The following is a 16,338-nucleotide window of genomic DNA, read 5'->3' as shown; positions in this document are numbered from 1 at the left end:
GCCTTTCAATTTATTTAATGTTGAGCTGAATGTGCGAGCTCTGCAACGATCTCTGAGAATGTGCTTCTGGAAACTTAACTGTCATTTGTGGGTAACACTCTTGTTCTCTAACTGACATACTGTGGATCTCAAGTTTAATAGAAATAGGGAAGACAAGGAATGGAAATACAAGCACAGCATTTTGCAGCTTAGTGGTCACATATGACATTAAATCGGTTCTATTTGTTGGCTAGAACATTGGAAAAGAGATTTTCCTGATTACAAAACTGAGAATCACTTGCATTTCTGTTATTCTCTCTAGGTAAGCAAAATTCAGTACAGCTTTGGCTAGAGGTGGAGTTTGTTAGATACATATTCAAATAAAATGTGAAATGCACTTCAGGCATGACAGTGTTGGGGCATCATAGGCACCATAAGAAAATTAAAGGCAATAAGAGATGTTTCTCTTGTGTCCCACAGTCTTTAATTTATGCCCCAAGCATGCAAGATAACTGATAAAACGAGAAAGAATCTTCTACAATGGTGCCCTCAATTTCCAGCACATTTACAAATTGTTGAACTAGCTATTACTAAAAATGACTCATCAAGATTAAAAAAGATAATTTAGTCAGAGCTGTTGTCAAGTCACTATTTAATGTTACTTTTTGTATTTGCTGTGATAAGCATTAAAATTTGCACATTCCCTGATAAATCATTGTTCAGCAATGTCTAGAGGGTCCAGTAAATGGTTTGAAATTGCCACAGTGTAATAAATGGTTATTTGATAATGAATGAAATTGTTTGAAAATACTGTTAAAATGTCAAGTTTTAACATACAGAACATTACTCAAAAGGAGTGCAAACACGGAAACCATAGTGACACTATAAATATACTGCAACAAATGCATTTATTTGTACAGGGCAAATAGTAGGTGCTGTATGCAAGCCAGTATAAATTGATATATGAAGTTAATTTCAATCTGTAAAAGTAATTGCATTGGTTTAACTTATTTAACTCTCCTTACAATACTATTTATAGCAGAGTAAAAAAGTAAAGAAATAAATGATGATAAATAGATAAAATACATAGGAAATGGGAATTGTTTTCCAGTTTAATTATGCTGTCACATAAAATTATCGCAGAAATACACTATGCCGACAGGAAGAATACATTAAAACTCCATTATGCAGTACCAGAGTTGGCTAGCTTTTGTTGCTATTTATTCCATAAATAGCTTTTCATCTTTTCAACTATCATGAAAAGTTAGACTGTGTAAAAAAACATAGTGGTGTAAAAAGGACAATATGGGCTGTGCCAATTGATGGTTAGCCTGTAGCACGAAGCTGGGAAGCAAGAATGTGGCACCTTTCTCTTCAAGAACAAATCTGACTGTATCATAAAATCAGAAGGAAAAAAAATGCCCACTAAAAATAAGTAATTTTCATTATTAATGTTTCTTCTCAGACACAACTCTAACTTCAGAGTTTTTGCACGTCTGTAGTTGTTCACATGTTGTGGCAATGGGACAGTATTACAATTATGCAAAGAGCAGGACCAACAAGCAGACAAAACACACTAAAAGAGCCCGTGTTTTTTTTTCCAATAGTTTTGTTTGTTGTGTTGTTTCAAACTGAAGGTCATCTAATTAATTATTTTTATGATAAACAGCACATTAATGTGTTGTATTTTTTATACTTCTTTCCATGTCCTGGGCTGAATGCAGAATGACAACATCATTAGAAGCAAAAAAGTGCATATATTTCTCTGAAGGGGACTTCATTTTTTTTTTTTTTTTTTTTTTTTTTTTTTCCCTCAAGACAAACATTATTTTGCTTTAAAATGGGTATCTGCTCAGATCATAGGTAAAGAACACTATAACGTTAGTGTAAGTGCTCATAATATGGCTGCATTATTTTGGCCTCTCAGCTATCTCACAGATCTTTCACAGATCTTGTTATCTTTTTTAATCTGCAACTTCCAAGGCTGTGTGGTTAAGTAGGAGTCGGTGCTTTAATTAATTTAAAAAACTTTAAATATTACTCTTGAGGGTTCCAATAAAATCTGGAAAATATGATTCTTCAGAGACTCCAAATTCAGAGGCATGTAGACTTCATTAATTTTTAAATTATTATTTTTAAACTACTTTATAAATCTTTAGTACCTGATTGATGAGATTTGATCAATGAGGATAAGCAGTAGTCTGAGTTGAAAGGAAATACCTGCAAAGAGAGTCCTATTGGCAAACTGAAACCCCAAAAGATAAGGCAGCTTCCTAAGATGGGAATTAGGTTAAAGATATTCCTAGTAAGTACTTGTACTAAACAGATGAATGGACTTGCTCCAAAATTTTATTCCAGATCTCTAAAATTATGTGTATGCTGCAGGAATATTTTTTGTAAGCTGTCTATTGCTAGAAGAAGGGTTATAACTAAACTAAGTTATTATTAGGCTTTGTAAGGGATCATTTATTATACTCCAAAATGGCCTGTTATTTACAGTTCTTATCTAAAAAAAATGAACGTGGAAGGCATTCAAGTTTCAGAAAAGTTTTAATAACATTAACGTGCCTTCTAACAGTGAAAACAAGTATTCTGGCTCACAAGCAGGATTTATAACCTTTATATTATAGCATGTGAATGTCAAAAAGACAGAAATTGAAAGCATCATCTGAGTGTCTGTGCAAATCAGAGACAAGCACCTTAATTCTTTTCTTCTTATTTTTATTTTCTGATCTTAAGCCACGGTACCTTATCAGTACCTTATGTGACACTTTTTTTTTTTTTTTTAAGGGGGCTACTGATTTTAGCAGTCCTAAACTTAGATGTACCACTAAGACACAAAGCCTGAATTTTAGATATATATAGTATCTAACTTATACTGAACAATAGCACTCATCTTCACTAGCCCCAGAAATACATCACAAAGTACTGTCAGAACTGGAGATGCAAAATACAACAGTCATGACTATCTCATTAAAGGTACTGAGAATCAGCTGCTATAATTGTTGGAGTTCAGACACTGTTTTTAAGAAGAAATAAGAAGATATGTAAAATACAGATACTACTAATGAACATTTATTTTAGTTCTTGCCCATTATAAATTTTGTCACTATAATTTTTGCTTAGAGAGTTGGGCTCTAACAAATTCAAAATTAACCTTTCACAGAATCAAATTTTAGCCAGAACCATGAACTTGTCTTCAATGGCTCAAAGTGGAATTTCTCTTTGACATTTGCATTACTCATACTGTAAACATTTCGCACAACAGTAAAGATAGTGTCAAAAAAAGTGATCTTGTGTCACAAAAGGACAATCCAGAATTGAGCGATGTCTTCACCTAGTAAGTTGAAGTCATTTAAAACCTTTGAAATTTTATTCTCCCATGAAAGAGGGAAGAAATTCTGAATCTTTGCATCAATGTTTTCCAGCTTCATACTGGATCCACACCTCTCCATTCCTTTCTGTAGTGAAGTGCTAATTACTAATAATTACTAATTATTACTATTATTATTATTATTACTATTATTACTAATAATTAACATCACAAGTATCACAGTACCAAACAAGTAACAACATTTGTTACAAACCCACATGCACACCAGGCAGAGAGATAACAAATTACATCCATGCAATTGTGTTATTACTGTCAGTATTTTAACTTCATGCAGGACATGTTTTATCTTCAAAACTGTGCAGAAATACTCTACAGTAGAATCCTAAATTCGGAGTCGTCTTCATATGCTCATTCATACTTCTTTCCAACTTAATTATGACTTCTTGGGCTCCAGTCTGTTTTCTGTGAAGTCAATATAAATACAACAGGAACAGAATTCAGGCCATTTGGTCACAGGTGACACTAAGATTCACTAACTTCCAAGAATAAACGGAGTTGAGGTTTCACTTGAAATTCCAGCAGTGGCAATTTTGTGCCTATTCAGTTGAGAAAGTGGCTTGGCATAACAGAAATAACGCTTCTCTTCATAAACATTTTCTAACATCTTCATTTTTGCCTTATACGGCATGCTTCTTTTTATCATACTTTATACATTCATATCTCCAGCAAGAGCATGGAGACCCTCTTATCTCTGAACATCCTCTTCATATACTATGAGGAGGACATACACTAGAAGTGTACTCAGATCTCCAGGATTGTCAGCTCTGGACTTGAAGCCTTTACTAAACCTAGGAGAAAGAAAAAAAGGCAAGTGAGTCAGAACATCTGTAAGTTACCATGTTGCAGAACTTATATTATTTATATATATATATATACAGATATATATATATATATATGACTGTGTGTATATATATCTACAAATATATTGGGTATATGCATTTTGCTGTGAAGTCTGTACAGTTTCCATCAATTGTACTATAGCTGAGCATTGCCTGTGAAGTCTGTGGCTTCCCTTTGCCACCGGCTGCCAAGGCAGATCGTGCCTATGATACTGTCCTCTGTGTTGTCAGCTGTGCATTGATTAAGATACAAATGAGCCATATGGTAGCGAACTAAGCTGTAAAATGTTTTTTTTGGGAAAATTCAGCTGCAAAGAATTTTTACAAATGTCAGCTCAGATTTTCCTTTGAACTGCATTAGCCATAAATATGGATTATTCCTGTAGGTCCTGTATATGGAGAATTCAATCTGCTTTAGAGGTTCAGCAGCAAAATATAAACATAATTATTTCCCAGCCAGATAAATGAGTCACTTTAGTAGAGACATCTTGATCACATGACTTAGTCAAAGTGCAAAAAAAAATTAAATATTTCCATCCCTGTCTGCATGCAACTTCTACCATTATATAAATATATACATAGACATACATTTACATAATATACACATACAAAAGCTTGCAAATTTTGACTGCTTCACTAGATTATTTGTTTGAATACAAAAGCAACAAACAGGTTCCTAAATGAAAGGATAATCCAGTGCAAATTTACTGTTTCCTGCTATTTGTCAATACCTGCTATCTGAAAATATTAATTTATGAGTTTTATTGAGCAGGTTAACTCAATGCTTAATAGGAACTAGGAATTGGCACTAGCAATTAGTGTATGTAAATCAACTAAGACAGAAGTATCTCAATTGCTGTTCTGCATAGAGGAACAGTTAATTTGTAGGAATATATGTTTCCAGCCCATCTGATTTGAAAAAGTCACGTTTTCCACTGCTGAAAATCTCAATACCTATAACATTTGTTGTTCATTTTATGATTATTCTTAATGCCCTTGCAAACACATGTAATAAAATGCTAACAAACCATCAGCCATTACTTAATTATGTTTGTCTAGACAGACAAAGTTGGGGCAGGGGGAGCCCGTGGTAAAAAATATTGTTTCCCATTTGGCAAACAAAGATGAAATTTACAGCTTAATTATTCCTTGTAGTGCTGTAGACAGATTTTCCTGCTAATCATACCCAGGTCCAGAGCTGATTTAAAAAAAAAAAAAAAAAGAGTCGTGGATTTTTAAATTATTATTATTATTATTATTATTTTGGAGTGAGGTTTACAATTGTCTCGACTTCTAGTTAAATCCACTTCCCCTCCAGTAGGGGAGTTACTAATGGGATTTGCATGTTTGTGAGGCTTCACTGGAAACTACACAGGGAGCTCTTCTGACAGTGATGAAACACCTGCTATAAGGCAAGACAAATATCTCAGAAAATAACGTTATAGTTGCTTTCAGAAACTGCCTATGAAAAATAACAGAATAATTCATCTTAATTAATAAAAATACCTCTATGTTTCAGCAACCAAGTGCAAGAAAAACACAGGTCAGTTCCAGACACCTTTATTCATGAGAGTATTCCACTAGATTCCAAAAGCTTGTACACTGATGCTCATGTGATTAAAGACTGTACTTTATCTCTAGATGTGTTTTTCAATACTATGTGATATTTTCTTAGTTTGAAAGTTTTAAATAGTGTTTTCTCAAAGCTGAATGTGCCAATCACCACTGGACCCTATAATATAAGTGCACTAGACATAAAAAGTAAAAGTATAGATTGCATTTTGAAACACGCTGTACTTGTAGTCTCTTGTATTGCAAAGATAGTGAGAAGAATCATCAATCAGTTACTGTACTGTATTCTTCAGCAGTAACTGGGCAAGAGTATTCATTGCAGTGAATGTTTGATATTAAAGCACTTGTAAAATACTAAAACACTTGTACAGTAAAATACCTCCTTCTAATGCTAAAGCTTACCATCTTCATAGTCCTAAGATAACTTTGTATGTCACTTGAAATGGAGAGGTGGTTTAAAAAAAAAAAAAAAAAAAAGTTTAGCATATCTGTCCTGGCTCTATCAGGGACTAATTTGCTTAACTTCTATGTTAATTAGTTAATAAATTGCTTTCTGATAAGTATTTAGAAATATATGCTACAAAGAGTTAAAATGTTCTGTTACAAACCTGTGATCAAGCTTGCTTTTGTTGTGTGAACATAATAAAAAGATTGATATTTTAAAGGGTGTCTGAATTCTGGATATGTATTAATGAACTTTTTTCCCCATTTTCTCCCTGATATTTTAATGTTTTTTCTTGAAATCGGAGTAAGTTGTAGAGGGCAGGTTTTTAAGTGCCAGTAAGAAAAATAAGAAAAAGGTACTTTGGCTTATAAGGGTAAAAAAACTGTTCAGTGAAGATATGGTGCAAGTAGATAGAGCTTAATCCAAAAAACCCATACAAAGATATTGCTAAGATCTCATTTATCAGCCTCAGTAAAATGCTGAATTAAACATTTTTGCATAGACTTGAACTGTACTCTCAGATCCTTTATGTAAACTTAGAAATTTACTACTTGATTACTTGCCTTGCATTTTCTGGACATCAACATACTTCTTGGGCAGCCTATTACAAAATACTGAACTATTACTTGTGTTAGTAGCTCTTGAAAATATTTTTGTGTTGGAATGGTGTCTACTTTAAGAAAAATGGCTGGAAAAGTTTTGCTTTCTTCTTTAACATAATCTTAAAGACACGATGCAAATCATTATTTCAGTGATTTTCTGTAGATCATTAAGTAGCAAAGAAGAATCTATACCAGCACAGGAGTAATAATCAATACTGAACAATCAATCACACCAATGTAATTACAGAAAAGGATATGACTTGTTTTTTCTGATGTATTCATGCTAGCAAAAAGCTTGACATATATGAAGGTACATCACTTTAAAAGGTACTTTTGAAGTCTTAAAAAGACATCTTTACAAGAATATTCTTTATTCTTTACAAGAATAAGTTTTATCAGTGTAAAAAAAAAAATCACATGGAACCATAACCACATGAACGGATTTTTTAAAAAATTCTTTCCATTTGTAGTGGGTTTACGTGGCAAGGTTTTGGTAGCAGGGAGCCATAGGGGTGGTTTCTGTGAGAAAGATCTAGAAGCTGCCCCATGTTTGGGAAGGGCCCCATTGTTTTCCAGATCCGAGCCAATAAGCGATGTTGTTTTGCGCCTCTGTGAGAGCATATTTAAGACAGGGAAAAAACGCTGCGCCACACAGCAGCCGGGAGAGTCAAGGGAGTGAGGCACAGCACCAAGGTCAGTGTAGAAGGAGGGGGGAGAGGTGCTCCAGGCGCCGGAGCAGAAGTCCCCTGCGGCCTGTGGTGAGGACCATGGTGAAGCAGGATGTCCCCCTGCAGCCCATGGAGTAGCACGGTGGAGCAGGGTTCCACGCTGCAGCCCGTGGAGGAGACCACGGTGGAGCAGGTGGCCCTGCACCGACGGAGGCTGCCGCCTGTGGAAGACCCCTGCCGGAGCAGATTCCGGGCCGGACCTGTAGCCCGTGGAGAGGAGCCCACGCAGGAGCAGGTGACCCGGCAGGAGCTGCTGCCCGTAGGGGAGCCAGGTTGGAGCAGTTTTCTCCTGAGGGATGGACCCCGTGGTACGGACCCATATCTGGAGCAGTTCTGGAAGAGCTGCTGCCTGTGGGAAGCCCACGCTGGATCAGTTCATCAGGGACTGCATCCCGTGGGTGGGACCCCACAGCACAGGGGACGAGAGTGACCGAGAAGGAGCGGCAGAGAAGAAGTGCTGTAGACTGACCATAACCCCCATTCCCCGTTCCCCTGCGCCGCTCGGGGGCAGGAGGTGGAAGAGGGTGGATGGGGGGGGGAAGGTGCTTTTGGTTTGTTTTTTTTTTTCCTTTGTTTTCTCACTTCTCTCGCTTGTTAGTTGTAGGCAATAAATCTTACTATCTCCTTATGCCGAGTCTGTTTTGCCCGTTACAATAATTATTGCGTGATTTTCTCGTCCTTATCTCAATCCTTGAGCCCTTTTCAAATATTTTCTCCCCATTCCTCTTTGAGGAGGGGGAGTGAGAGAGCGGCTGTGGTGGAGCTCGGCTGCCCACTCGAGCGGAACCACGACACCATTCATTCATTATAAAGTAGCAATTTTTTTTTTTAATTTTGTTTGTTCTTTAACATAGAGACATGCCTTAAATAAGAACTTTTTACACATCAAAATTGTTATAATTATTTTTCATTAAAAAAAAAATAGGTATGCAATTATTTTTTTTTTAAATCTGAAAAGTGAGTTTTGACACTAATAATACTGGATGCTAACATACGGGTAATTATGAAAGGGTAAAAAAATAAAGATAATAAAGTATTGACATAATGAATGCCTTGCATGGATGTAAAGCTTTTAAGACTGAATACAATGTACACCAGTGTAAAACACAGAAGCAGTTTCATAGTCTTAAAAGCATTGCTAGGAGACAACCAACTTTCAGCAAGACAAAAAAAAACCACAAACTCATTACTGATCATATGTTCCCTTCAGACAAAAGCCTTTCCACACACTGATCAAATATTAAACAGAAGAACAGTCAGAACTGGTTGGTAGTAAACCTTGTGCTTGAATAGAAAATTCAGAGACCTATAACTTAATACTTTTTAAGCCTGACCAGAGGGGAAAGAGGAGGAAAAAAACACAAGTCCCTGACAAACTGTTCAAAAATAGTTTAAAATATTTCTCATTCTCAAACAGAAGGAACTTAATGTATTACATGAGGAAAATACAAACCCTTAAGATGTTAACTTTGAAGCTGAATCTTTGCTTCCTGCATTGAGAAGGTGTGCAGATATAGCCAACCTTATTTAAGTCATAAGAACGATAATTAGGGTCGCTCTTCTGGAAGGACCTTATTCACATGCTTACAGAAGTCAATAGCTTCAAATACCTGCTTAAGTGTTTTCCTGAAATGGGCCTTACTGTTTGTATATTAACTGCAGAAAGTTAACATATGATGATCATATGGATAGCATCCAAAAAATTTCATGCTATTTGTAGTTCAGACAGAAACAAATTCTCAGATTTTGCTCAATTTTCACATATATAGAGTCTGTTTAACTATGGGTTTCCTGGTAGCAGGTGTTTATTTGTTTCACATCATGATATTTGCATAAAAAAGCTAATGAAGCATCATTAATTACACGTGAAGTCTTCGAAAACCTGTTTTTAAAGTGCTATACAAGCCCAGAGTTTTAGAGCATCTTTGAATGGAAAGTTGTTATTGGAAAATAAAATTTAAAACTGTCTTGTAGTGAACAGACTAGTTAATACCATCTAACTTAAAGACCAACCAACCACCACCACCAAAAACTTCCCTAACATTTAAGAGTCCCATAAAAAATTATCCTGGCGGGTTTCAAAGGTAAAGCCTGTCATGTTTATATTGATGATAGGATCATTTTCATTTAGGACCAGGATCAGCATTTAACAAAAATAATAGCTATAGAATGCTATAGAAAATATAAATGCATAAAATGGTATATGATATACATTAAATAATCTGCAATGTATTTTGTCAAAACCAAATTGGCTGTAGTCCAGGAAAGTTGTATTTGTTTACACATTATCCATGCCCTGAAATATGAAGCAAATTCAGTCTTGGTTTTACAAATTGGTATTTGTAGTTTTCTACCTTTGAAAAGCCTATTAATAATGGGGAGCAGAGAGTGGGAACATCAGATAGATAAGCACAGAACATTTCTAAAATCCCTTTAAAATGGTTCAGTTAACAATCTTGTGAATAAGGCTGCAAATAAATACCTCCTTGCGTAAATGCTACCTACCTAAAGGCAGGTAAATTATCTCAGGCTTGAGATAATTTTGTTTTAATATCTTGATATCTATGAGAAAAGATTTGTTTGCCACACTGATCTGATAACTGTACAGATTACAGTAATACCATAAGGAAAATCCATCAAGAAACTTCTCAAAGAAAAGGTGATTGTGTGTTTACAGACTCCAACCACTGTTCCATAAAATCACTGTAATCACTGGTAAATCAAATACACAAGCAAACAAAGGAATCTCATTTAATAAAAATAACAGAGACAATAGTTACAGAATTATTTGGGGTCTTTCCAAACTGCTCAGTATTAGCCTGACTTCTGTCCTAATAGCTGGCTCAAGGGCGAGAAAGGTGATAAGCTAGGTGCTACTACACAGTTTAGCGCTGTATGCCCAGGGTGTTCGGAAGCGGTATTATTCCATTAGTAAAGGCCAGCTTATTGGAACTGTACTGTTAGATGTGGGCCAGCTAGACCTACCAGAAAGCAACTACAAACCCAAATCCTCCAGCTGGCTATTTCAAATGCCAGTGGTCCAGCTGCTGATGCTGAGGTGCGGCTGGAACATGAGGATATCAACTATCATGACTAGTGACCCCACAAAATTTCAAGGTATGAAACACTGATATGCTCCAACAATTCAGTTACTTCTCAACAGAGATTTAATAACAGAGCCATGAGTTCTCTGGTATTATCTGCAGCCACCTGATAATTTCTCTTCTGACCCACAGGTCAAGACTGGTATCAAGTTTCTATTCAGATTAGCATGCTCACCAGAATCCACGCTACTATACAAGGTAAACGTTTGATGTTCTGGGTCTGACAGTAGGGTAAATGTTTTTATTAGGGTTTATGATAAGACTATCCACATAGGCCTAGAGATTAATCAAGTCTTCTGTGTATCATTAGGTTTACCAGGTGCTCATCAGGTACTTTAACAGAGTAAGCCTCCTGTACCTCAGGATTGCATTCCTGTAAGAAGTGCTTGCAACAAAACAAAGCACAACAGGAAACAAAGCACACACGCGCACACACAATCCCATAAGGGATGGAGACTTAACAGCAGCAGCAAAGGCTACTGGTTCTCCTCCTTTCTCCCACCAGCAGAAAAGTCAGATAACAGATTCACAATGTGTTTCAAACATGTTACAGCAGCAGAACATTGAATTCCAACTATCATAAGAAACAAAACCACAGTAACATTTCTTTTAAGTGTAGTGGGATGTTCCTTATAGCAATTCACCTGATTTGTCACATAGCTAGATTTGTTAGTCCATTTAAAGCAAACCAAAGCAGAATAAAACACTTCTATTTAAACCTATATGACATAAAAGAACGAGAACAAGGAAAAAGCCGGGTTATTACTCTTCATGAAATCCTGCAGCCTGCTTTCATTTTACATAACCATTTTAGTGGAATTATAGTTTTGCTTGAAGACACATTTAGCCACGTACATGTAAACTGATGCATCATTTCAGTAGGTCAGGACCACTCAGTCATAGGGGGACTTCACAGTTACTGTCGTCATCATTTCATAGTAAGCTTTGAGGTATTTGTGGTAAGAAATGTGCATAGGCTACTAGCAGAGTTATTTGAAGCAATTACAAGGAATTCTGCCTTGTGCTTAGAAGGCAAAAAATCCAAGAGATTTTCATGCAAGCAAGATTTGAAGTTCTTATGAATTTTAGGCCAAATTCAAATGGACACCACTGGAAATGCTTGTTGAGGGCATGATGAAACTCAGAGCACAACACCATCTGCACCGTCTGCCTGGGGGCTTAGCAGGCAAGCAGACAGCTTTTGGATATTAGAATGCATGGAACAGAATTCTTAAGAAAAAAACAATGCTATGATAATGTATACAAATATAAAGCTTTTCTCAATCACAGAAAGAATTGTTCTTTTGGAAGGTGACAATACTAAGCAAATTCATAGATTGCAGGCCAGGGCTCTCAGAGAAGCAACCCAGAATTTAAGTCACAGAAAAGCAAACATTTTAACACTTGTTTATTTAATTAAACATTTTGATTAGTTTATGTTTACAATCAGACATCTGGTATTACTAAATTCAAAGTCATATATATAACTGAAGTCGCATCCACTTCCTAAAGTTCTGTCAGTATTCAATGTACAAACAATGCTTGTGCCATACTTTCAACGGCAATGAATTTGGGCTTACCTGAATTTCTGGTGTGGTTTTGGTTTTTCATTGTCAAAGGATTGTTCATCAGGAGCACTCATCCAACTGTATGCGCAATAGAGCTACTTCTTGAAGGGATTCTGGCCAGCCAAGGTGATGAACATAGCTGCTTTCAGGGCTTCTCCTCAGCCACCTGTCCAACAGGGTCCTTGTTAACATTAAAAGTAACAAAATTAAATATTAGATGATGCTGACACTAGGCTTCATAAACAGCCTCAAGAAGTGTGTTATGGTAGACCAGCCTTCAACAGCTTAAGTAATGGTCACACTTGTGGGCTAAACAAGTTATCCCTTCAATTTAAGTACATCTATTAAAGTTTATTAAAATATAAACAAATCTTGTTCTTCACTGTAGCTGCCATTTCTTTTCCTCAGAGGTGCGTACTAATTCCTTTGTTGAATAGGCAGCTCCTTCTTCCTTTCTCCCAAGCAAGGGATAAAGAAGATTCTCTTCCTTTATCAGTTCTGGGTTTATTAGTGGTTCATTAGTACAAACTGTATCAGCTCTGGATAGCTAGTATGAGTACAGCCTATTGAGCAGGCTTGCATGTTTAAAGGCTAAGCGATATGCTTTCAGTAGAATTCAGCTGAGAATGGAGTTTGCAATCATTCTTTGTGCTATTTTCTATTGTTGATCAAATAAGCGCATATATAATTGGTAATAATCAGAATTCTTTAATTATTTCACATTAGTATGTAGCCTAAAGACTTACAAAGAAGTTACTGTGCTAAAGACTACAAGAACTTAAAAGAGTAAAACACCAGCAAAGCTTAGCATTTCAATCATCATATTCATTCAACTCCTTGTGAACAATTTCTGTTGGCAATCCTGGATGTTACCTGTTTTTTTTTCAGTCTTGTACTTTATCCAGGAAAATTCTCCATGAATTCAATGGATATTTGACAATTAAAATAGAAAATAAAACTTTTGGATTAAGTCATAGCTCTGTATAAATACTAGTAAACTAAACCTATCTTGTTATTCTGTTCTGGATTAATGGCTGTTGCTATACTATACGGCAGCTTGGTGCTCTAGTTTAACCCTGCATTTACAGACATTTTTGCTAACCAAAAAGTGAACACTAATTACATACTAAGTCTAAAAGCAAGTTTTACTTATGTAATACCGTAAACGGCTTTATCAAATTCTAGTCTCTTTGCATTGATGGTACGTGAAATGCAAACAGGCATGTAATTGCATGCCTGTAGAATGTATTTCTATATTTTCTTAGTCTGTGGAATGGTAATACTGGATACTAGTAAGAGTAGAGGCTGGTATAATGGCACCTTCTGCTTTTTATAACATCTAATGGTATGGCATTAAAAAAAACTTGAGTGGTGCAGCTGAACTCTCACAAGATAGACTTAGTGGATTTTAGTAACTAATGTCAATCTATAGTAATAGAAGGCATGGCCCCAGTACTTGCAAATACATGCAAATTATTTAACAGTAATCTCAAGGAGAAATTTAAATAATCAGAAAAAAAACATGGTATTGTTCTTCTAAATCTATAGTAAGGTTTTTAAGTAATGTTTTCATTTATGTAAGTCTAGAATGTCTGTATTGGTGTTGTCTTGTCTTGTCTCAGTCCTTAACTCTTAAGACAGAGTTTACACAATCACTACACATAAAGGAGAAGACTTCTGTGTTTTCCAGTACTTGCAGGAATTTGAAATTCTGAGGTCTCATTACTGTTGTATTTGACTCGTGTTCCTGTGAACAGGGCAGGTGAGAAGAATACAGCTCATCAGTGGTGTTACAAGCTGGAATTTTGAGCTTGCCAAGGCCCTACATTAAAGACTGGATGTAATTGGTTACTTCAGGTAGTGATAAATTTAGAATCAAGGCAGGGGAAAAAGATCATCTTAACTTGGATTAACTTGAAAGAGAAAAAATACCCCATCACTGTCAATGGAATGCATATTCTATCAAAACTGCAGTCACACTCTGTTCTATTGAGATTAACTTTACCTGCTGAACGTTGTTAAATTTATTCCAGTGGCCTATGACCACCATATATCAGCATCCGACCCCTATCTATATAAAACAATAAGCATAAGCTTAAGGCTGTCTTAAAGGCTGTCTGAGAGATGTATATTTACTGACATATAACCTGACTAAAGCCAAACATCATTACCCCCGTGACTGATTGGAGGGCAGCCATAACTTAACAGTTTTATTTCCATTCTACAGCTGATCTCCTTGACCATGTGTTCTATTATTTAAAACAAAACAAAATCAAAAACTACAAAACAGGAGTGGGGGGAGAAGAAGAAAAGCCACCTCTTCATTTAGCCTTTCCATCTTGATCACTACTCATGGGCTATCAATAATTTCAACTTGGTTAAGCATCTGGCTGAAGGTTAAATAAATCCTGACTGGTTGTTTGCATGATCATAACTGAATACAATAGTTTTAATTGGAAGGAGATTTCTTTTTGGCTACTCCTTGGGAGTACTTATAGAGTCAAAATCAGGCTAGAAAATAAATTATTTTAGTGGAGAAGATGATTCAGGTAATTCCTTACAGGTTTTCAAGACAAATCTGGATGAAGCCCAGAGTAACCTGGTCTGATCTCACAAGTGATCCTATTTTAATCAAAGGACTATACCACAGACCTCCAGAGGGTCATTCCTGCCTGAGTTATCCTATGATCATCTGACTCAATGATTGTTCAGACAGAAATCATAAGCCTGTTAAGTTTTCCTATTCTAATCCACATTATTTGCACCTGTTAGGCTGATGACAGAATCTGACTTTTTAGGCAACAAAATTCCAGGACTAGAATTTATCCACTGGTAGGTTTCATTCCACTGAAGGACAGATTAAGGTGGATTTGTAACATCTTTGTTTATCCAAAAAAAAAATTAAAAGATTTGAAAGCATTTGAAAGTGTATTTAGGAGAAGCCCATTATATGAACAGGAGCAGGTCTCATCCAGAATGTCACATAAATATCATGCTATCAAACAAGAAATGTAAATTATCATACGTACTCTATAATTGAAAAGTGTATTACACATTAGTGAAGTCACCCATTTATCTCATCATAATCAGTTCCAATAAAATCTCATTTAGGAAAGTTGAGAGTAGTTCAGGGTGGATGGTTATGAGGATATCAGTCATGTGAGTGTGCACTGAAACAGTTCTGAAAGCCAGTTCTCATGCAGAAATCCAATTATTGCACACCACATTTGAAAAGGTGAAAAATATGAACTAACACTGTGGCTTTCAGAACTAGGGAAAAAGTGAAGCAAATACACTGAATAACAATTGGAAATGTTCTTAGAACATTTATGCTCAAACAAGATTTGGAAGAAGTCATTGCAAGAAAGGCTAGTAAGAGATGTTTGAAAGGGGAAAAATCCTCTCATAAATCATTTGAAGGTGCTGATGAAGTAGAACTTGGACCCAAACCTCTCATACTTGGTTTTATAAATTCAAACTTTCAGTAGAATAAATTCTGAAAGACCGAGCATATGCAAGTCTGTGACAGAAAGGAAGTCAAGTACAACCGTTTTCTATCACTGCTGCCCTTCTACTGTAGCATTTTAGATAAAATAGCCTCCAGACATGAACCATAGGGGATTTTGATTGAACCTGTTGACATAAAGATATGAAACAGCCTGTTTTTACATTCTTCCACCTAAATTGCAGGAACGTTTGCTATCCTGGTTTCAACAAAAATGCCACTAACTTAATCCAACAATGAGATAATATGGATGGAAAGTATATCAAGACTATAGCTGAAGAAGCATTTCATCAGGAATACTTAGTATGGTACCCTTAGCCTCTTCTGAAATTAGCATTAATGATTTTTCTTTTCTGTTCCTCTACTTACTTGTGCACAGCTGCTCACCTAATCATGTGAATAAACTTACCTTAACTGAATATATTATTTGTTTTATATATATATATATATATATATAATTCTTCAGACAGTTGTAATGTAAGCTATACTGATGTTTTCTCTTCCCTTCACGTTCCAAAATTTAAACTTCCTATATGGGTACCATTGTGAATACTCATGTACATGTGTAATGATGCCAGTATTTACATACAGATATGTTTAAC

General features: G+C 35.8%; 1 protein-coding gene across 10 annotated transcripts in view; it reads right to left on the bottom strand.

The window, feature by feature from the left end:
• Positions 1-2,510: 2,510 nt before the first annotated feature.
• Positions 2,511-16,338, bottom strand: part of LOC311442786 (uncharacterized protein) — a gene marked incomplete at its 5' end in the record, with an annotated part of 188,807 nt that continues 174,979 nt past the window's right edge. For 9 of the 10 annotated variants that reach the window (XR_014696859.1, XR_014696860.1, XR_014696861.1 and 6 more), the window contains 2 exons: positions 2,511-4,161; positions 12,244-12,412. Coding sequence is in view for 2 of the 10 variants with exons in the window: in XM_084532407.1 (XP_084388533.1) it covers positions 12,377-12,412 (36 nt within the window). The remainder of the gene's footprint in view (positions 4,162-12,243; positions 12,413-16,338) is intronic. The other variant, XM_084532408.1, reaches the window with a different exon arrangement.

This window comes from Aythya ferina (assembly GCF_964211825.1).
Source record: "Aythya ferina genome assembly, chromosome: 11".
Lineage (NCBI taxonomy): Eukaryota > Metazoa > Chordata > Aves > Anseriformes > Anatidae > Aythya > Aythya ferina.
The sequence above is the reverse complement of the archived record's forward strand: the minus strand, read 5'-3'. Positions and strand labels throughout refer to the sequence as shown.